At 47.0% G+C, this 23,893-nt stretch overlaps 1 protein-coding gene across 5 annotated transcripts in view; it reads right to left on the bottom strand.

The window, feature by feature from the left end:
• LOC119436408 (PH and SEC7 domain-containing protein-like) overlaps window positions 1–23,893 on the bottom strand; it is a 297,543-nt gene that overhangs the window by 75,599 nt on the left and 198,051 nt on the right. For 2 of the 5 annotated variants that reach the window (XM_049657507.1, XM_049657503.1), the window contains exons 3-4: window positions 20,467–20,520; window positions 13,944–13,978 (exon numbers count right to left, since the gene is read on the bottom strand). In XM_049657507.1, coding sequence (XP_049513464.1) covers window positions 13,944–13,978; window positions 20,467–20,513 — 82 coding nt within the window. In that variant the 5' untranslated portion in view covers window positions 20,514–20,520. Of the gene's footprint in view, window positions 1–408; window positions 613–13,943; window positions 13,979–20,466; window positions 20,521–23,893 lie in introns of those variants that run through there. The other 3 variants (XM_037703249.2, XM_037703250.2, XM_049657513.1) reach the window with 2 other exon arrangements.

Genomic DNA, 23,893 nt, shown 5'->3' with positions numbered 1-23,893 from the left:
TGACGCGCAACGTTAAGGCGATCAGTACGCACTCCGGACACTATACCAGACTCCTTTCTATTGGGGCAGTAAACGCTGGACAACACATCAGATTATGCACTCTCACGATGCGAGTAATTTGTGTGGACAGGTGGACAATGATGACGACTTTAAGCACTGCGCGAAAACGGACCGTAAATAATATTAAAAAGTAAACACCCGAAAGTGATGCAAGACATAGCTTGTGGATTCACACGTGAGTCTATAGGTCTGAACAACACGTAGGAAAACATATCATGGAAAACATAATGGCATCACAGTTCGTAAAACTATGATCGATATTTTCTGACAGCACAACTATATGACACACGGCATTTAGACTACACCCTCGAGGGGCACGACAGTCGCGTTGTCAGAAAGGCGGCGAACCTTTTACCAGCAAAGGAGGACAAGGTGGTCGTGGGGAATCTCTTGTAGTCGAAGCACGCCCGCGCGCACGGTCCGGAGAGGAAACTCCGGTACCGTCTCAGCGCCCACTCCTTGATCCAGGAGAGCAGCGTGCGCGACATCCCCACGTCCAAAGGCACACCGCGGACGCCAAACAAAGCGGAGCGCGTCTTCCTCCTCTTCCTCCTCCTCATCTGGCTGGATGTGGCAATAAAGTGCGAAAGGCCAACACGGTGGTAATATAACAAACATAAACGTCGCCTTGAGAACCTTTCTTGCCTGCTCCTTACTACTGCAAATGTCAGGCTGTACAAAGAGCAGAGAGCCATGAGCAGGGTCGCGATAAAGAAGAAAGCGTTCGACTAATACTATCTTTCGGTGAGTCAGTTCTGGGTTTTAGCCACAGAGAGGTGTTTGATGCCGTTTGCGGTTACATACAATCTACTAAACGAATAAGTTTTTGAATGGTCTTTTTTGTTTGTTTTTGTTTGTCTTTGCGTGTTTTTCTTTTTTTCTTTTTTTTGATTGATTATGTAATACTTCAAAACATAAAGTAAAAGGTTAAGCGCGCAATTCTTGGCCAATCCCCCAGTGTGGGTATGAGCCATTTTATGAGGCGATCATAATCATCATCATCAGGTCTAGCATTGGAGCTGGGTATGTGCCATGCTATTAAGGACTCAGTATCAACAATTCTCCATAACTACTCTCAACTCATTCAAGCAACAGCCAAGCCACAGAAAACAACCACTGGAGTTCGTGGAGTTTAGTATATCGTATATAGAATGTTAGTCCAACAGACCTATACACATTCTCCTAATGAAACGTTTTGCGAATTTCCGATTCCAACCCGAGCCAAGAGCGGCGGTGGTGACACGGGCGGGGTTAGTCTGGCATTCTTGGCCGACAAATGTTCCTCCTGAGCGTCACTTACGCTATCAGTTACGTACGTCTCACGAAACGTTCATCTATTCTGTGTATTTCAACTTATCACAGAAAGGACCTTCAATGAACTGATTACCCGAGATGTCGAATTAAAATTTAACTCATGCGGTCTTACTTCCCTCGGTAACAATCTGGGGTAACGTTCGCGCATTCGCCGCCGTTGACATCGTAAACCACAGCTCATACACGAGTGCTTTTTGGATACTGGGCCTTATCGAAGGCGGCTGCCGCAGTTGGAAATAAACCGCAACCTCATGATCAGCAGCAGAACGTCAGCTGCACTATACATCGATGCGGGTGCGCGTCAAATGGTGGTACACCAGTGCTTTGACAACAGCTTTATATAACATTGACGAGAAGTGACGAATCGTTTAGGAGAAGCACAGGTCGGTGCCAATACTAAGTGCGAGAACGTGTCAGGAAAGCGAAAGGTGAAGACAGCACAATGTTGAATATAGGCACAGTTACAACTGGAATTTTGACTTTATGGTTTCAACCAAACAAGGACGTTAAATGAAGAGTAATTGTGGCGCGCATATGAGGTCGGTCTGCCTACACTTACGTAGGTGGCGGAGCTGCACACAACGCCTAATTGAGGATAGGAAAGAAACAAACAAAAATCTATTTAAATAAGTTTGCTTATAGAAAAATGCATGACCAATTCTGTTAGCATTAAGGAAAACTCTTCTTTCACGTAAGAAAAGAAGAAAAAAAAACTTTTTTTTTCTAAATGAAGGAATATTTGTAGTTTCCGTTCAAAAGTTTTCTGTAGTAAAAATGAAAACAGCTTTGTTTCCTTTTTTTTTCACGACTATTTTTTACACTGCTCTAGGTGTATACCCGTACTGTATATCATTATGTCAATTGTCTGCTGGAAATTCTTGACATTCTAGCATTTGAATCACCAACCGCATTTTCAGCTCTACGTGCACGCATTACTCGTGCACACTACTACTTCAGCTGTAGATTTCCGCACATATTCCATGCATGCCGTGGTGGAACAGACATGAATTTGGCTTTCAAGTATACAGAGTCCGTGCTCGAAAAACGTCTTTTATGCCGCTTTACACAATAATGGAGGGAACGTCCGTGCAACGCATGACGGGGCAAAACTACGTGCTTTTACATGCATTACGTCAGCACATTTTATAATGGAACAACTTTGTTTATTAAGGACGCCATCACTGTATTACGTCAGCCAATTAACGGGACTATTACGGTGTTAATGGTCAGTACAGGTGCCACACGTTGACAGTAGCGAGATAAATTGAAAGTAACAATAATGATGATAAAGACTGAGCGCAGCGAGTCCATGAATGCACGCCTACACTGCGATTATATGGTGCGAGTCATTCTTTGACGAAACGGTTTAATATAAAATTTTCATGCTAGTGAAGGTTCAGGCACGTCTTAAGATATGACGTTCCACAAGATTTTTTTTTTCGGAGAGGCTATGCTTTTGGACACCTTTTCTGAGCTATGAAGCGAAGGCTACGGAAGAGAAGCGCGCCTGTGGCACCGCTGCTGAAAGTAGAACCGCAAGTTTGTTGTTTTCTTAGGTGCATTAAAATAGAGAACATAACTGCTTCTTTTTTACTGCACATAACGTGAAAAGATACGTAACATTCACCAATCGGCAACTGATATTTTATAGTATTTTTAGTTTGCCATTTCGAGTTCTCGAACATACGCATTCATCTAAGGTAAAATGGCGCACGCTTCCTTCTGGTGAGTATTCGTCGCTTGCTGTCCCGCCTGTCAGCTTTCCTGAGAGACCAACTTCACCAACAAACGGCTGCCGAAGCACAAAAAACAGGTTCGTTAAACGTCCACAGTGAAACCAGGTGAAACCATTCGGAAATATCAAGCAACGGCGTGTACAAACGAGTGAGCAAGTTTACTTACGCTGCGTCGTTAAGGCACGTTCACATCGAAGGCGGAGCGGGCAAGCGGCCGCGGATTTTCCGCAAAGCGCCGGCGGCCATACGGCCAAGCGACCAAATCCGCGGCCGCTTGGCCGAATCGCGCGCGGGCAGATTTTTTCAGCGCGGAAAAGTTGGCCGCATTGGCCGCAGCCAATCAGATCCCGAGACGGCGGAAGCGCTGGTGAACAAATGTAAACATCCTGCCGAGGGAATGCAAATGGCGTCCACCATGTCCGAACCGGCTGTGTTCACTGTGGTACTGCTGCGGAACACATTCAAGCATTACCCGGTCCTGTACGACAAATGTAACCCAAGGTACAAGGAAGTCGACTTGAAGAAAGAGCTACGGAAGAAGATTGTGTGTAACTGGTAAGTGCGAGGTGGGGGCGGCACGTCCGTGAAATAGCGAGATGCTCCGCCTCCCCGACGGCGCGGGCAGCCAGGCAAACCGGCCGGTCTGAACAGCCGCGCGCGCTCGCCACCTCGCCGCTTTGAAAATCCGCTTGGCCGCTTGCCGCTCCGCTTTCGGTGTGAACGTAGCCGCCGGCGTCGGTTTTGCGTTCTCACAGAGGCCGAGGTCATACTGTCGCTTTGAGGCATCGACGCAGGCTGCATTGCTCGCTGTTCAGAAATCTATAGGTATGGGATGTCTATACACTTCGATTAACTTCAAAGATTCACGTCGGGTTAACTGCGTCTGCGTCTTCTCTGAAGTAAAGGAGCTATGCTAGGTCAGCGAAAATGAAATCGGTGGCCAAACTCGCCCGGACTACTTTGCGTACGAATACTTTTGCAAGTCAGCCATTGTAGCTTTCGCTTCATATAGCCAAGAAAGGGTGTCCGCGAGTATAACTTAGTTAGGCACCTGAAGCAATTGTTATTTTATTAATAAATTCAGGGGTATTATGGGCCAAACCACCATATCATTATAAGGCATGCCGTAGTGCACGGGGAACTCCGGAATAATTCTGACCACCAAGGGGTTCATTAACGTACACCTAATGCGCGGTAGACGCGCGCTCTCGGGCTTAGCAGTGTTACGATCGGCCAGCGGGGGAAGCGACCTTGAAGCTACTTCTGATTTACTGAGACGCATGGTGATGCCCACAATACGTCGCACCGGACAGACCAACGGCGACACCAAGGCGAGGCTAGTTTGACGGCTATGGGGCTAATGGATGTCACCCGGCCGCCGACCACGGCTCCGGGACTAAGGGATGCCTAGGAAAGTGCGTGCGACGCTTGCGCACGGTCGCAGTCTAGCCGCCAAGGCCGTTCGACCGACGAACTCGCTAATGGCTGGGCCATCCCAGGAACCAAGACGCGCCAGATTGGGTCAAGCGTGACACCACCTGTCTACGGGCGTCCCCTCCATCCTTCTGCGATAGTGAGCCGCGTGCGCCCGAGGTACAGTGTTCTAGTACACTGTACCCGAGGCTACCTTTCCAAATGTGTTCGGGGAATAAAGGCGCCGGAGTGTTGATGCGCACCCTGAGCCTCAAGGCGGAGCCTTCGGCGACTGGACGCTCCGGTTGGAGGAAGGCGTGCCCGCCGGTTTCCCTGGCCTAGGGATCTAGGGAGGACGGAGGGCATTTAAGCGGACGTTTGCTGCTCATCTGGGGTGCCCTCCGAAATGTAGCCAGTGCTCACCCAGAACGATGTAGTCCCTTGAGATTCAGTAGCGCTGACATGCCACGATTTACTCCGCTCCGTACTCCGGCCAGTACGATGATGATCCCCTCGTTCTGTAAAGTTTGGCTCTTCCATGTTAATAAACCCCCTGTTCCGTTTACGCTACCTCACAACGTCGTACTCTTCACGAAAGAAGCAACCCTTCTCTTCAACACTACTCAGACGACGGCGTGGGCCCGCTTAGCCTCCGTGTGACGCCCCGGTAGCGTAGGCCAGCTACCCGTTACGAGACGCACCGGTGGCGTAGGCTAGAGCGCGACCCTCAGTTTGACGTCGGACTCCGAGACCACTACCCCCAGCTCCTAACTCTGGTGGGCAGCGGTGAGATTGACCTCACGAATCTTGGGACAAGGTGACCGACCGGTATTCCAATCAAGTTGGAGGCGACTTGGGAATGACCACTTTTTGCAACTGACTGGATACGGCGGAGAAGGACTGGTGACAGGGTGCTGCTTCTGTCGGTAAGCGTTTGGGTTTGGTTGTAAGATTTACCAGGCTTTAATTTCTCTGGGTTTGTGGATTTGAATCGCTATAGGGATCTTTTACTTGTATTCTGATCTGCGAGTGTATCGCAGCAAGTATTGTGTGACAGCAGAGCCAAAGCTTAAAGTAGCGACCATGGTCATGTTGAGTTTGACGAGAACTAGCCTGTTGTGGTTGTGTGAAGAGCTCGTGGTAGACGTAGAGGAGGACTTAACGGAAGCCGAGATTCGTAAAGCCATTCTCCAAAGTGACAATGATTTGAAAATCATCGAGCATCTAGATAACAGATTTCTAAGCAAAATACAGGAGCTGGAAGCAATTATGCAGGAACAGGAAGAAATTAGGCAGGAATTGAAAATAATATTGCAGGAGAAATGCAGGCCGGAAGAAAGGAAAGCAAGCAGGAAGTTTGTAGCAGCGCTGGACAGATACATTGGACGTTTGGAGCAGGCAATCGAAGAAAGACAACGGTGGCTTGAGAAATCTGTAGGTTATACGCAGCGAAAGTGGGAGGAAGTCGCTAGCAGGGTTTTGTCGAGAGCCTAAGAGGCTAGTACCTGTGAGGTTAGCAGCACCTTCATAGGTGAACTGAAAGTGCTAGCTGCTAACGATGCCTCGGTGGCAACAGATGCTGTTGAAGGCCGTAGCGAGATCGACGAGGTGCTGTAGAAACAGCTAGGCCAGCTGTGAATGAATTGGCATAGCCACCGTGTGTGGGCGTCGCAGGTATGGTTGGCGAGGTTGTTAACAAAGCTCAGAGAACTGCTGACCCGACAGACAGGAGCACCCATGTCGAGTCCGGGCTGGGTGCCGATGCGCAGTGCAAGCTGGACGATGCGGTTGAGGGCAGTTCGCAGGATTGCGAGTTGTGTTGCTCAAAGGAAAACAGCTGCATGGTTCAGGGATCGGTAAAGCTGTCCGCCAGTGTCTCGGTTGCCAAAAGAGGGATGATTTAGGCACGAACCATTCGGACTGTGCGGGTGAGACAGCGATCGAGACCGACGAGCTGTGTGCCGATGAACAGCATGAGCTGGACAATGCAGTAGTGGGCAGTTCGCAGGATTGCGAGTTGCGTACTTCGAGTAAAGACTGCTGCATTGTTCCAGAGTCGGTTGAGCTGTCCGCCAGTCGAGGCAAAGAAAGAGAAGATTTAAATGAAAATCACCCAGACTGTGCGGGTAAGACAGTGATCCGGACCGAGGAGATGCGTAACGGTCAGCACGAGGCACGAGAAGACGGCTCGACAGCTAGTTCAAGAAAAAAAAAATGCCGCAGAAAGAAACGTAAAGGTCGGCAATCGGTGAAGAATGTAGCGCAGCCAAAGACAGCGAAAGACGCAAATAGGCATGGCGCGAATAAAGGAAATGTGCAGTAGTCGTTGACGACGTTTTCAATTAAACCACGTTCGAGCCACCGGTCAAAAAGAGACAGAGAAACATGTTCTGCGCGAACACGGACAAAGGCACGGGGAAATTATGTTCTCCGTCGTTCCGTCGTTCTTTTCGGGGTGCAGCATGCAATTCGAAGGAGCGCAGGGTGGCAGGACGAGATGAGGTGGTAGGGAGACCCGACGCGGTCAACCGAGGTCATGTTGAAAGCATGCCGCTAGGGCACAAATTGGCAGGGGACTGTAACGTCTCGAAAGAGCTGACAGAATGGCCGGCCTTTTGTTGTTCCTGGATGGCCAGAATAGCTTTCAGGGCACGACCACCTCGAGTACGGCTCAAAATTATGAATCCGTCGTAAACAATCGGAACGACCGGCAAAAAGTAAAGGTTCCGCAGAAATAAACACTTTGTTTTGTTCGTTTATTATTTTTTTTGAGCATTTCAGAACTTTCGAGATTTGAGACTAGCGTTTCTTTCAGTAAGTAAGTTATGAGCTTTGTTTGTTTTCTTCTGAGAAGCTCCGAGGTTTGGAAGATTTGTTTTCAGTAAAGCTTTAGTTTCGCGAAGTGTTCGTTAATGAGTGCATAGGTTTTCTTTTTTTGCGAGTGACTTGAAACGTCAAGGTTATTTGTTAAAAGCCTGTTGTAACACGCGCAGGTATCAGTTAACCTTTGTTAAAAGTGTAAGTTCTTTCTTTGAAGGTTAAGCGCGTTACGTTTTCAGTGAGTGCATAATTTGCACTAAGAAGCGTATGTGCCATTAGCGCGTGTCCTGTGCGGACGGAAGGAAACAAAAACTTTATGACTGAGGGCGGCAGTGTTCCAAGTTTTCCAGTAAGCGTGCGTGGAAGTAGTTATTAGCAGACGCGTTTTCATTTTCAGTTATTGTGAGTGCGTAAGTTACGCCAGCTCAGTTTTGTTTTGTTTTTTTTTTTTTTTAAGGCGTGTCCTGCAAAGACAAAAGGGAAAGAAAACGTCTGCGTGAGACGCAAGTATGCGTTGTTATTAGGGACCGCAAAATTGGCGCGATTTTGATTATGTATGCCTAGAGTTCACGAGGCTGGGCAGTGGCACCATTAGGTGTGATAAGCAGTTCACTGTGATAAGAGTATGAACAGACTGTTCGTGAACTTAGGCTGCATGAGGAGTTTTGAAGCGTTGGTTATTTAGCGCCTTTGGTTTAGCTCTATGTATACCTTTGCTCTCGTGCAGCGCGACTGTCCGGTTTCGTTGAACTCAAAGGAGCGTGAGGCGCTCGCTTTGGCGGCACGAAAATTTGAGTGAAAATTTGCTGTCTTCAGTTGAGCAGCTTACATTGAAATTTGCCATGAAGTCTGGTGGGTTAATATTTGATTCCAGGCGTTTGCACGCTGTGTGGTACTGTGTTGTCGGGATCGACTCTTCCATGCCGGTTGTTGTGAGGTGGTTGGAGGCATTCCGAGTTTGCAGTTGTTGCAGAACGCCAAGTCATCTTCTTGGTCACCAGTCACTCTCATACTGACCAGCGGTTGTCAGCGCTGGCCAGTCGAGATTTTCCGGGCCGTGGAGGAGGTGAACAGACCAGCGGCGACACCAAGGCGAGACACGTTTGACGGCTACGGGGCTGATGGATGTCACCCGGCCGCCGACCACGACGCTGGGACAAGGAATGCCTGGGAAAGTGCGTGCGACGCTTCCCCAAGGCCGCAGCTAGCCGCCAAGGCCGTTCGACAGACGAACCCGCTAATGGCTGGGCCATCCCAGGAACCAAGACGCGCCAGATTGGGCCAAGCGTGACACCTCCCGTCTACGAGCGACCCCTCCGTTCTCTGCATGTGGCAGTGAGCCGTGGGCACCCGAGGCTACCTTTCCAAGTGTGTTCGAGGAATAAAGGCGCCGGAGTGATTATGTGCTACCCTCGCCCTCAAAGGCGGAGCCTTCGGCGACTTGGGACGTTCCGATTGGAGGAAGGTGTGCCCGCAGGTTTCCCTGGCCTGAGGATCTATAGGGAGGACAGAGGGCATTTAAGCGGACGTTTGCGGCCGGATTATCTAGAGTGCCCTCCCTTCTGCTCTAAGATGTAGCTTAGTGCTCTCCCCGAAAGATGTAGCTAGTGCTCTCCCATCTGCTCTGAGATGTAGATAGTGCTCGCCCAGAACAATGTAGTCTGCTCAGTTGTAATAGCGCAGACATGCTAGATGTACTGCGCTCCGTACTCCGGCCAGTACGATGATGATCCCCTCGTTCTGTAAATAAGTTTTACTCTTCCATGTAAATAAACTCCCTGTTCCGTTTCCCCTACCTCTCGACCTCGTACTCATCAAGAACGAAACAACCCTCGTCAAGCCTGCTCGGACGACGGCGTGGGCCCGCTCAGCCTCCGTGTGACGCCCCGGTAGCGTAGGCCAGCTACGCGTTACGAGACGCGCACCAGTGGCGTAGGCTAGAGGGCGACCCTCAGTTTGACGTCGGATTCCGAGACCACGACTCCCAGCTCCTGAAGCAACAAAACTCTGGTCTCTGCTCACGTCGTCGCACAAGGCGCAGAATGGGAACACTGCGTCAGTTTAAGCTTTCTTTGCGAACTCTCCAGGACTTTTCTGACCGTGGCTGCTGCACTGCTGCTTTGTTGCCGAATAGCTCACACTTAAAGAGGTACCCCGGACCAGCAGGCCGATGCTCTAATCATTAGGCCACAATCGCACGTATACTTTTATCGTTGCCAACGTCAACTAGCTCTTTGAGATGATCACCGCACGTGTCACATTGCGTAGCACGGGTGCGCGAGAGCGCATGCGCCAGTTTCCTGTACGACGCAGGAATAAAATGGGCAAATTTACAGCGTTTGATTAACCGTTACACAAAAGCCTCACTTCACAAATTCCAAGATGTGTGTTGGGAGTGCATCCCCCCCCCCCCCCCCCCCTAGTTTGTTTCGGCTACAAACAAGTATATACTTGCAGCCGCAAAGGTTTCACAGAGTACGTGCTCTTGCGTTTGGCGTATTAACCGAAAAGCCGATGCGGGAGTCACTGTGGTATCGACGTCAAACAACGTTCCGGTATCGACGTCAAACATTCCACTGAGTCAACGTGGGCACTGAGATGCTGACAAATTCGACATTTCTACAAGAAGGCGCGTTCTCTATTCTACCGAAGCGACTTCCCCGTGACGTCACTGTGAAGCCAACATCGGAGGCACGTGTTATTGAAGGTGCGGGCCAAATGCCGAAAAATGGCTGCGTGCGTATTCAGGAAGCTGTCCAACCCGACGGCATGCCAAACTCTGCTAATTACCAATGCCAAGTGTTGTCCATCATACTAACTCATCAAGCCAATCAAGTGATTGGGAATTTTGGGGAGCGGCTTTCCTTCTGACGGCTTGAGTTGTTCACCTCTCCCTGTAGTGCGTTTTTCGAGTCATGCAACAAGACCAAGCCGTCGCATCAATGGCATAGAAAGTCATGACTAGTAAGAGCTCCTGATTTATCTTTACACATGGGTAAATATAAAATAATTAAACTATCGGATTTAAAAGGAAAATTCCTAGCATTATATTTTTATCCAAACTGTCATCGCTAGGACAATCAGTATGATGTACTCGCTGCCCTCTTTCCACAATCATTTCAGGGGCGGCGCGTGTGCTTGGTGTGGACCTTCTCCTCCTCAGAGGTGGTGTTTTGCGACAGGCCATTGGATTGGCCGATCATGACATAACCTGTTTCCCTAGCAAGTGATCTAGGGAAGACGGAAGTCACTTAATGAGCCATCTTGCCTGCTAGCAGTGTCCTCTGCAAGAGTAATTCAGCTTATGCTCCGAGAACAATGTATAGCTGCGGGCTACGACGTTGATATGTACCGAGCTCTGTACTTCAGCCAGGACGAGTATGATTTTCTCTGTAAATGAGTTTGCCTCAATATATCTATGTAAATAAACCCTCTTTAGTCAATCAGACCTCGAGCCCTCGTACTGATCAGCAAGGAAGCAACTCTCGTCAAGAAAGTTGGGACGACGGCGTGGGCAAGCTTAGCGCTAACTCCGTGTGACGACCCGGTAGCGTAGGCCAGCTACCCGTTTTGAGACGCACCGGCGGCGTAGGCTAGAGCGCGATCCTCTGTGTGACGCCCGACTCCGAGACAATGGGACCCAACTTTAACAGCGCACGTCGGCAACACCAGCTTCCATGTATCTTCTTGCGCAGATTCCGGCAAAACGCTGCACACATTATGACGTCGCCGCCAGCGACAACGGATGTAAGCGCCGCCGCAGGAATGCCTGCATGACTTTTCAATTGAGTGTGACGGCATCCGACGACCCATAGGTTAGTTAACCATTGCACAAGATGACCAATGCCATCGGATCTGCATGCCCTTTTTCGATGAAAACTTGCAACACCTCGAACGGTATAGATGCGCGAGCGAAATAAATTTCTTGAAAATTTATGTACGAAACACACAACTACCCTTCGTTTCATGAAGTGTTTATGTGTTGTTTATGAGCACCGCGTAAGCGTGTGTTCCTTGCATTTGTGTAACAGCACGTGGGTGCATTCGTGTTGTGCGCGCACACACACACACACACACACACACACACACACACACACACACACACACACACACACACACACACACACACACACACACACACACACACACACACACACACACACACACACACACACACACACACACACACACACACACACACACACACACACACACACACACACAAATGTTTTGCACCCACTGAAGTTCAATAACGTGTATTATGCCCACATGTGACAATTTGTACCGTAAATACATAACAGAACATAATGCAAATACATTTTATTTCGAGGGCCCTTAACTTAAGCGAATTTCTCATTTGAAGGTTTCGCGAAACCAAAGAGCACGTTAAAATTTTTAGAAATAAATTCTGATACACAGGGCTATATTCAACAGTTGCGCTTACTCGCTTGGTTCTGCAGGGTCCAGGTCACAAAACATATGCTTAAAAATTACGGCGTTGTAGAGTATCCTAAACATGACGGAAAAACGGTTCGAAAAACTAGACAAGAAAGAGAGGACAGGACTAGGCGCTGATAGTCCTGTTCTCTCTTGTCACGGTTTTTCGCACAGTTTTTCCGTCACGAAGGCGTATACCAACAAGCTCAAGTTCAGACGCTTTTGCATCATAAAAACGGATATAAAATTGTACTTCGCGCAAGGCTGCGAGGTGCGGATGCAGACAATTCCATATTTTAAGTATGCGAAAGTCTATACACAAGTTTTCAAAACCAGCCTATACACCGCAACACGAGAATACGCAATGCTTCGTCCTGCGAGGACGCCGCAGAAGGAAAGAAGGAAGAAAAAAAAAAAACGAGTTGTTTCCTTCGATGTTCTGTCTAGGAAAACGCAATTGACGGAGCCTGGCAATAACGGCACGCGGGTTTTTGTGCCTCCCCAATTGAGTAGCATTGCCAACCTGTGCCCCCATGTATCCGAAGGAGGCAGCTGAATCAGGACAACAGTTTGGGGCTCCTCGGGTTGCTATTACTGGATTAGACGCCTCCTGTCCCTGCTTCGTGGCTAAAACTGTGCTTTAAAAGCAAAGAAAACTTTCGCTCAAAACATTCCTATTCAAGTATTTGTCAAACGAAGAACTGCGCTACTAGGGCAATTGCTCAATCGTTTAGAATAATAAAATTTGCTGCACTTAAAACAGTTAGTTGACAGCATATTTTAAAGGCTGCAGCTGTCCTTTCTTCTTCAAAAGAACGCTCACGGTAATTGGGCAGTTGGCGCTTCCGAAAGACTCCTGCTGAAAACAGTTTCTAAAGTGGTATGTCCTGCATATTATTAGCGCTTTTTCTTCTTTCTTTTTCCGAGCGTGACTTTTTACATTGTCATGCAGTTCTGCTCCTGCATTTCAGATGTGCCAGTGGACAGCTCGGGAAAGGGGGCTAGGATATCAGCCATCCAATCACGAAATGATCGGAGGAAAACATATGCGTACGTCTGCACATAGTGGCTGAAACGTCACGGCAGTTTCATTCCCGCAGAGTGACTATACTTTCTACGTAAATTAAGAACCTCTGTGCGAACATAAGAATCTCCTATTGAAGTTGTGCTTTATGCGCGCTGTTTCTATAAATAATATATTGTTGCGCCACCGAGCACAGATTGGCCAATATAAAATGACCCGTTCGATGGCACGGACTGAGAGCGTGTGCGACAATATGCAAAGTTAATTTGCGGAGAAGCTGAGCGCATCAGCGCACCTTGCAGTTTCACAGACAAGTGCCTATAGGAGAATGCGTAGCACAAATTTCATTTAAATTCGTTGACCTCCTATTTAGTTCGTCAGTGGGGCCAAAGAATTATCGGCGCTTTCTTGAAACGTTAGCCCCTTTTATTGCCCAGGAATAAATTTAGCCACTGGGAAAAATCGCTATTATCAAACGGCCACTGTCACTTTTCTTCCTGCCCCGGCTCCTTGCGTAATTTTTTATTTGCCTCAATAGAATCGTGGTTTATCAGGCCACCGTAATAAATGTAGCAAGTAATACTTAAAAGCAAACTACCAAAAAAAAAAAGACCATTGTATTCAGACTTTAATGTAACATTCTGCATAAGAAACCCGTAGTTAGCGGCCGCACTAATACAAAATAGCTCGCGGACTCCATACGTTTTCAGGGTATACGGTATCTAAAAACATTATCGCTGACTGATCATTTTAATCATACACGGGCGAAAGTTTTACGCTCTGCTGGACTGATAATAGATTCATATTTTTTCACGTCAGTCTAGAAGCTGGGCGGACCTGATAACAGCTGCGCTCCTGTTTTCGGCTGATAAGGACAAGAGACTGACTTTACCCTTGATTATAAGTCAACATCACACGCTGGGTAACATGGTGTTGCCGAGACGCCTGCCCTTGAATACAAAATTAGCGTACAGAGACAAAGTCGATTATGAACATCTCGGAACACAAGCGCTCAAGCAGACTCAAACAACATGAAGTTGTATTCGAATACAATTGTGTTCGAGTTTCTAATATAAACATATATTGTACCATAATCACAATATTGAAGAAGTTAGCAAATCTTAGTTAAATATTCTTACGGTCAAACTGGGAACAGCACCAGGAAGATGACAACCTGTGCGGGAAGACAGAGAAGGAAGTGGTGCGAAATGATAGAAGATGGCGTCTAGCACAATAATTAAAGAAATATTCATGGCCGCTTGATCCCGTTCTTATGTTAAATATGTTAAAATACATATTTGTAGGCTCGTTCACGAAAATTGTGTCCGCCAAAGCGCATAAACGGCCTGTACAAGGTTCATATGCGTAGCTGTAGCATAGCGATTTATTAAAACTACTGGATCTTTAATTTTGAAGGTACTGCATAAATGTAACTCATGCGGTAGTGCACAAAAATACAAAAATGCAATTATTATTAAAGCAAAGAATCTCTTCACTGAACAGCGCTATACTGGTTTCGCGTCGCTTAACCATGTTTTGGAATAGTCAAGTATGATTTAGAGGCCTGCAAAATAATCTCATAATCACTGCGGAAATTAATGTTCATTTGGAGTAGCATGACGAAGCGATTTCGTCTGTTTAGTACCACTTTTAGAAAAATCCAAACCAGTCTCAAAACAGCCCAATGCGTGTGCAAGAATAAATGTATTTTATTCTTTGGAAAGATAAGCATAGAAAACATTTTTGTAAAGTGACCTTGGCATACATGTTCACTTTGCTTGCTGCTTATTTTCCTAACATGAAAGCGTTCATTCGCATCCTTGGGCAATTCAATCTCGTCCAAGAAATGTGTGCGCTATTCATGGAAAGAGCAAAAGCACCAACTATGCATCAAGAGCCGGGTTTCCAACTTACATTCCTTGTTTCTGACGTCAGCACTGAGCCGGCCAACGTACAGGGGCCGAGCTGAGCCCTTCGTGACTAGTCTCGCTTATCTATAGTGCTAGGGCGGAAGTAATCGAGCTTAATTTTACCCGGCAGGTCAGCACTACATCATAAGACAACGGAATTTTATCGATTTTGCCGACTACCTCTTCATTAGGCTTCTGCAAGAAGTTCCAGACATTTCATCACAGAACATATTCTGGAGAGCGAGATGGTAATGACAGATTCGTTGGCAGGCAATATGCGTCAAGCAAGTTTAGCTTTTATGACTAAAGTCGACTGACGCAGTTGTGTTAACTTTTTTTTTTTATAGAATGCTGAAAACACAACAAAGCGGCATTTCTTATGTAGTATTTTTTCTTTTTTCGCAGGCAACTTCACGCCGAACTGCCTATGCACCAAAGGAGCAGCAAGCTTCTGAATCTTTATACAGTTCGACCAGTCGAAGGTATACAAGAAGTAGTGCGTAAATATAGCCTTTTGAAAACAGGCCTATATACGTACTTTTCGGAAATCTCGAAATACGCATATATCGACGCTCGGTTCGACACATCCCGAATCCATCCACTCCATTTGTCCCCCGCTTTTATATATGGTTTAGGTATATATTCTACAGCGTACGGTCCTGTCGCGCCCGTCTCGCTCTTGCCGTGGTTTTGGCGCTCACGTATTCTTGTTCGAGATGTCGATGTTTGACTCCTACCATACAGCGCGCAGGGACGACAAAGATCCAAAGAGGAAGAAATAACGGCTGAGACGAGTGGCGGCCCTCTATGCAAGGCACTGCAAGGGCTCGCTAACTGGCTCTGGAGGCTTTTGCTTCAACCGCAACATTGTACAGGCAACGAGCAGGCCGCAGACTGAAAGAGCGCACCTGGACTGTGTCCGCGCATTAGCCGCGTTGACAAAAAGTCAGGATGGCAGAAAAACCACACCAGACCTTACGTGAAATGTGCGACTGGCGTTATTTATGAGACACCGCTGAAATGTGGGAAGTCCTACGTGGGCCAAACGGGGAGATGTGTCAATGACCGGGCACGGGAGCATGAATTGTCCATCATGAACAAAGGTAATGCGCACTTACCTGCGCATTGCATGGTTTGCTTGGCCGACAGATGTGAGCCACTATACTGCGTGACATTTAGATAATTGGCAGGAGTGGTGATACGTTAGCAAGATAACCTTTGGAGGCTTGTCACATAAAAGAGAGAGGCACGAGTTGTATTAGTGATACGTCTGTTTTTCTGTTTGACAACGAGATGCAGCTGTTAAAGAAGTCACTGTAATCGCCTTAGACAACACTGATACACGCATGCGCATTTGTTGAATCCCTCCTGCTCTGCTGTAAGAATAAACCAGTTGAAGTTCAGCGCCCGACCTATCGTTTCCTACTTTTCTTTCTAAGTCTTTGTTTTCCTATTAGCGCAACCATGTATTCCTCATATCCATCGATACTACGGACGCGTGCAAATGTGACCTCTTCTGACTACGTGTTTCGTGCCATTGCTTGACATGCGTCGTTTGTGATCGACCTGCATGACAGGCTCAGTTACGTATAGCCGAAAATTACAGACTGCAGACAAATTCAATCTAGGCAGAATATAGACTCGAAAATAAATTGAGTAAACTGGCAGCTATAGGTCAACGATATATAGGCATATATACTGACCTGAACCTGACGTTATCCCTCTCCCAGGAAAAAAAAGAACAGCCCCATTCAATGAATTACAGAATTTATCCACCCTGATTAATTTTTTTTTAAAGTCAGCAGCACACGGACACCGCGGCATGGACACAACTTCGCTATGATGAGCTCCTCCCATCTCGATTTCAATTTCTCCCGGAACCTTCGTGGGGAGGACAGCTGTCCTGGGCAGACGTCTGGCTAAGCCGAACCCTATTTTCCGACGACGGCGGAGAAGCAGTGTGTTATTGCACGGGAATATCCAGGACGCTCCAAAATACGAAGGATCTGCTTAGAAAGAGCGCTCCCTTTCGGCCGAAACCCCCCCACACACACACAGACGTGCGCGCGCGCACACGGGCCGGGACCATCTGAACGCGACGGAAAACATCGCCTTCGCAGAGAGACGGCAGCCTTCTTACAAAATCTCGGCGCTGTTTTCAAAACACTACAGCAGAGACCGGGTAGCGCAAGCAGAAAGTACTAACAGAGAAAGACATATACCAAGAGACGTTCGAACAAGTACGTACGACAGCGAACGTTCTGCGCGACCGCTGTATGAGTGCGCCGACCGAAGGCTGCGACGGAAGTGCGGAAAAGAGTGGGCTGAGGGAGACCGATGCGTACACGAGACGGACTTCCTGTTATCTTTCGGCAAGACTGGCACCTTCACAACGACGTGGCGCGTGAAAAATAACTCGCGCACTAAAGTACAGTTCAGGGCCCTTTCCCAGCTAGCTTAATATAACCGTTTCAAGCTTAAAGCTGCCTTCTACGGTCGCAGTGTTCATCCATTTACAGCGCTGATATTTCGTCGAGGAAAAAAAAAAAATTGAAAAAAAAAAAAAGAAAAGGTTCTCTGGCGTCGTCATCCGTTACTAGCCCTTCAGGGTTAAAAAAATGAGAAATAATAATGAAAAAAAAAACTTTTTTGTATTCTTTTTACGTGCAAGTAATCGTGATGATCACATCAAGCAAGTCCACGCGAAAAGTTTGCCAGAAAGGTGAAAAAAAAAAAAAAAAAAAGGTGAGCTTCACTGCACAGATGTGGGTCTATGATCCCACCGTTACTCTTCAATAAACTCTACAACAGCTCCTTGCATCATCTGATGTTATTTGCAACAAGCACAAAATAAAGCACGCCATCTGGAAGAAGCGCGGGGCAACACGGGAGCTGAAATCGTCTTTAAGCCAGCACAAAAAATGGCGCTCGTCGTTCGTCTTTTTGGCACTTCGCCTAACGAGCTTGACTCGTCTTTCATCATTTAGGGCCTAAAGAAACAGTCGATCATATACAGGGTGTCCCAAATATCACGCACCAAGATTTAAAAATATGCAAATGCCACGTAGCTGGACAGAACCAAGGTAATGTTGTTTGCCGTCGCTTGGCGATACTCAGTTTATTTTTGCATTCCGCCTAATTACACAATTAGTCTTAATTAATCAGCTTCTCAAATATTATAATTAGATGAAAAGTGTAAATGAGAAAATTGTAGAGCAACATGACAAACTCTTACGTTTAGGTAACTGAGACCAATGTCGTATTGTTCGTAGTCGTCCTGAGTAACTATATTTCTTGACGTGCGATATTGAACTAGCTAACTAAGTTCAATAAGGCAAAAGTTGCGGAGCATATTCAGAAACACCCTGTCAAGTTTCCACGACGTTATCTTGCACGCAGTTTGTTCCAAGCTACAATGGAAGCCCGCACTCGCCGTTGTATGAGTCAGTTAAGGCGTTGCGCTGCTGAGCACGAGATCGCGCGATCGAATCCCGGCCGCGGCGGCCGCATTTCGAGGGAGGCGAAATGCAAAAACGCCCGTGTGCTTCCGTTTTAGTACACGTTAAAGAACCCCAGGTGGTCAAAATTAATCCGGAGTCCTCCACTACGGCGTGCCTCATGATCAGAACTGGTTTTGCACGTAAAACCCCAGAAAGAAGAAGAAACAACGAAAGCCCGCGAAATGTTTTTTTTTTTTTTTTGAAAAATGACGTCACTGCGATCTTGCGCGCCTAGTTGAATATATATATATTCTGGGATTTTACGTGCCAAAATCCCGATATTATTATGAGGCAAGTAGTGGAGGATTAATTTTGACCACCTGGGGTTCTTTAACGTGCAACCAATGCATGGTACACGGGTGTTCTTGTATTTCCCTCCCCATCGCGAAATGTCGTGGCCGGGACTCGATCCCACGCCCTCGGGCTAACACCAAAGCCACTATACACCAACACCGCCGGTCGCGTCTGGTTTGAAGTGCTCTCAATCGTCCTTCTAAAGAACGAAGGCTGCATGTGTCTTGTAAAAGAAGCCGACGAGTGTGTTTCGATCCGCTTTCAGCGCTGGCCTATCGCTCATCATTTTGGACCGCTGCGGATTTCCACCTTCAACACGACAGTACTGAAATGGTTGTCTGGACGCCGGGGCCGATCGCGTCTTCTTGCAACGGACATGCGGCCTTCGTATTTCTTTCTTTTGGAAAGACAATTAACAGCACTGCAAATCAGCAGACGCACAAGCGCGAAGTGACGCCTGCATTATTTTTTTTTCCACATTCCAGTGGCTGTCTTTAAGCCCTGTGAAAAAATCTATGTAAACGATAACGTTGTGTTAACTTCATTGGGTGTTTCTGCGCATTCTATGCAACCTTTCCAATCAAACTTATTTCCTACAACGAATATTTCAAAATAAGCGTAACTGAAAGAAGCTAATTACCAAATTAATAGAGCTTCAAAAAACACTGCGTTACTCAGGACGACTAGGAACGTTGGTCTAAGTAGCCTAACATTAATAACTTGAGGGGGGGGGAGCTTAATTGGTTCACGTTACGTGAAAAATCCGCTACATAGTATAGCCCTGGTAGAGAGGTGGCTGCTCTCAGAACATGCCGACATATGGCAAACAGAAACAAGAAAAACACATAGAATGTTTAATTACGGCACTCTGCTGGCAAATGACATCAGTCCACCGGTGCTGATGAATTATTTCTACCTACGGCTGCCGTTTACACACAGGAGTACCTGCAACATTCACGACAGGCTAACCAAGCAAGTATTGAAGACAAGTACAAAAAACAGTGGAAATTGCAAGGAGAATTTGAGCGCGCCTACAGGGTGAAAATTACAGAAGTTGAGAATTTCCACGTCTAAGAAAGAGTCATGGTGTATGGAACGGGCAACCGTTATAACTGAGCATGAACTACCCGAAGAGCATGGCTTTCAAGTATCTCGACATACTCTAAACGAGTGTTCGCTGCTCATTTTCATAGCACCGCTATTTTTATTTTTTTTTATGTTTGACATTGTCACGTCCGCAATAGACCGTTCTGCACGCTACACAAAGAGTATTTTGACAGCAGACGGGGGGGGGGGGGGGGGGGGGATCGTTTATAGCTAGTTTACATGCATGAACGCGACGTGGGCGGGATCGGACCGAGACCAGGTAGCATTTATGTGAACTCACTTCCCGTGGGACGAGATCGCAGTGGCAGGCAGCGCCGAGTCCAGGCGACAGAAAGTGCAAGCAGAGCGTCCCATTCCTGGCGGAGTATCACCGAACGACGGCGTTCTCGAAGGACCCTTGTGGGTCAGGACCCGTCGACTTCTCGTAATACTTCCCGCAGGTTGGTTCAATCAGACCGGCCCATGACTTGTTTACACTGGCTCGGCAGAATCGACCGACATCTGTTAGGTTCATGTAAACGTCTGTGGCACATCTAACTACGTAGCGAGAGAAGCGGCATCTGCAGACGGCAGCCCTGCATTACAAGCTTTAATAGATCGTTCACGCATCTAGAAAACACGCATGAGTGTCCTTGTGCATAATTTCTACAGTTATGAGCTTCTGTTCTCCAAATATTTCTCCAACTTCCTGGAAATTTATAGTAAACGTCACGACGAAGCAGAACGAAGTAAAAAAAAAAAAAAAACTAATGTGCATAAAAAGCTGATCACTAGTTCTCAGAAAAATAGTAACCCACAAACATGCAAACATACCTGCAAACATTTCAACAACAGCATATAAGTGTACATACCTTTCTTTATTTTCAATGTCACCACATCGTTGGCCAGCCTCAGGCATTTGAGTACTGCGAAAAAGAGACAAGTTTCACATTAGAATGTAATCACCATGACACACTGCACGCAATGGAACTCGAAATCAGTCAACGAAAGACCACGCTTACGAGTGAATGTCGCTAAACCATCGAGGCTTTTGCATCGAGGCAGCCATACAGTAGCGCTGCAGTCGCATCGCGGGCAAAAAATCGCAGTAGTGCATTTTTGTAGCCAGCGCGAACAGGACAACACAAAAATGTGTTTTGAAAAAAATTGTTGGATGAAATAAAAAAGCACGTGCAGAAAAACATTAGACAAGAAAAAAGTCAGCCTGCGGAGAAGCTTTCGAACACAACCAAAGAAACTTAATAATGCATGGATTAATTAAAATTAGTGGCTTTACATCCGAAAGCCAACGTATGGCTTTGAAGGACGCCGTGGTGGGAGAGTTCGGCCCACGGTGTCGTTCTTTAACGTGCGCCCGACGCACGAGCGCTTTCGCATTCCGCCCCCATCGGAATGCGGCCGTCGCGGCTGGGGTCGTGCTCACCAGCGCAACTACACAGCCAATTAACAGCTGCGCCAAACTATATATGGTGATGGGAAAAAGACGAGACTGGACTGAAGGCGCCAGGCTCGCACCTGGGTAACCATGGCGCCAAAAACGGCAAAGTGCAGCGGTAATATGGCTTTAAATAACAACAGGCGTTGCTAGTAACACACTCGGCTTCATTTTACCCAGGGAGTTTAAAGCACGGATGTGCTTCACTTGATCCGAAAGAGAATGGTTCAAATTATACGGCTTCGAAGTGCATAGGGTGTTTTCAAGACTATGCAGAATCTTGTTTTAAATTGTATCTTTGGTTAGCAGCGCGATGAGCGACGTAGAAAGTGAGAGAAGGGACAGGAAACAGCGCTGACTTAATTCCAACCATTCTATTGCGCACGCAGGCCAGGTTTATATATACCACGCCATGGCACAACAGAAGAGACGAGTGGATGACACGTGTACGGACGTTCGCTTCCAGCATTACAACGGACAGATCATGCATATAGATATTGCAACTCTTTATCAGACGTCGGTCGTCGCGCTGCTAACCCAAGATGCAACGTTACCAGCATGCCTGTTCTTCCGCCATTTAAAAAAAATAGCGTGTGGCAGATAGCATAATTCTAGTTCTTGAGCTGAATTACTCGAAGAAGCGGATATTACTTGTCCGAGAAAACGAAATGCATTATAATAAAAAAAAGTTCGAATTTTTTTAACTATTTACGTTACGGCACCATATTGCAATTTATCAATTGTAGCAGGCGAGTTCGCAAGGCATATCCACTTGGAACCAATTCTCACGATGACACCAGTTTCGAGATATGCGTGACAGTTTCGAAGTGCGTGACAAAACACAGTGGCGGTCCGGTTACTTTTGTGCTTCAATGCATAAAACGGCGTTCTAAATAAGCGCAACAACTGTGTATCTTTACCGCAAATTTGATGGCGCAAATCTCGAAAGAGGCGCCATCCTCAGAATTCGTTTCAAGTGGATATTGCTTGCGAACTCACCGGCTATACAATTCGTAAATTGCAATATATGCCGTAAAGTAACAAGTTAAACACCTAATCAATGGAACTTTGTTGATTAGTCAATTATTCATTTCAAATTATTGTGCAAGTAAAGCCCGCCTTCTCAGCAATCCAGTTCAAGGACAAGAATAGTGCAATCTGCCAAAGGCAATTAAAAAAAATTGTGTAGTCTAAAAAAATGAAAAAGAAAAGGAAGAAAAGAAAAACACCTGGTATAACTAGTATAGTATACATTATACTACAAGTCCTATATGAAAATTATGGCGTATATAGAGTGATGATGAAGTCAGCGTCCCTTTGAAACGGTGTTGGTGGCACATGCCACCGATCTCGTTCTCTTACAGCAAAGCTGTCTTTGGATAGGCCATGGCGTCCACGCGGAAAAACTATCATCATCACCAATGGCTCAAGCGTTCGTCGTCGTCTTCCACAGCTGGCTCCGTTGCCGCTCATCATTCCAGCGTAGAATTTCACTCTTCTGTCGTCGTAATGGGGAGGACGCGTTTACGGGGGTATGGGCCATTGCTTAAGGGGGTATGGGCCATTCATTGTCTTACGTGACGGACAGTTTTAATAACAGAGGTGATACGCGAATGTGTGTGCGTACCTATCGTCACGATGACCACCGATAAGGACAATAAATATGTTCGAACTTTTGTTCAAAATTCTGTGTTACCTATGTGTCGTGCGCTGAACAGCTTCGCTGGTCATCCATCTTCACAGAGTGGAATGGCTCACCGATTTTTTTTTTATTTTACTTTTCTGGTATATCTTAACCTTTCAATATGTTTATACACTGTAAACTAAATTTATTACGAAGTTCGTTTCATTGCATGTTTTCCCGTCCCTTGCGCCACCAATCTTCCAGCCGTCCCTTACTTTACGGCAAATCCCATTTACGTTTCCCGTATTCTCCTTAACCCTCAACAAGTCTGGCCACTTTGAGCCGAGAAGCGCAGTGCTTGCAATGCGCGCTGACGATCGTGTCTGCTAAGTATTACGTCGCTACGTGCCGCGGAGAGAGATGAAATTCAAACCGAACGCCATTTGCCCTTCTCCTCACAGGCGCCGCGCTCCAAGACGGTGGATGACGTCTATCAGCAAGTGCGCCTACGTACATGGCCGTGCTGTGACGTCGCTCATAGTGACACGTGACTTCGAGAATTATTCAAGACAACACCAGTTATTTGTCTAATCTGTTGCCTCAATAGACGAATTAAAGTTTAGAGAAATAATAAAACCTACAAACTTAAAGTCGGCGTGTCCTTGTTTTATTTCGTACCGTAGCCAGAGAGATGTACTTCAGTTTCGTCTGCTTGTTCCCACGTCGCGCAGTCGCGCGCGCTGAAAGCGAAACTATGCCATTTTCTACCGCGTTCCAGCGCGCGATCATGCTCTGTGATCAATTTGCGTCTGCCTCAGCGTTCGTGTAGCAATGACTTATACCGCTAGTCAGGTGTATCGTGCACAGCGCGCAAAATCGTGCGCTGCGCGAAACGAGGCGAGACCAACGCAACAGCGCGCGCGCGAGACCGTCAGCGTTAGTGCGCTGCGCAGCAAGAAAGCGAGGGGGAAAGAGAGAGAGAGAGAAAGGCGGGGCCCGTGACGTATGCGTCGCGCGTTCCTCCAGCTCTGGTGTGGGAAAAGGCAGGGAAGGAATTTCGCTTGCGAAAGCTAGACGGCGCAAGTGGACAGAGGGTCCTTGTTGGTGGTGACGCTCGCCTATACTGAAATCATGGGTTGGCGGCACTGAAACATTTATATTTCGGCTACTAATGAACCGATTTGAAAAAATTATTGCGGTAGAACGCTCCCAAGAAGGG

Source organism: Dermacentor silvarum, chromosome 1 (genome assembly GCF_013339745.2).
Source record: "Dermacentor silvarum isolate Dsil-2018 chromosome 1, BIME_Dsil_1.4, whole genome shotgun sequence".
Lineage (NCBI taxonomy): Eukaryota > Metazoa > Arthropoda > Arachnida > Ixodida > Ixodidae > Dermacentor > Dermacentor silvarum.
This window is presented reverse-complemented; position numbering and strand designations above follow the sequence as displayed.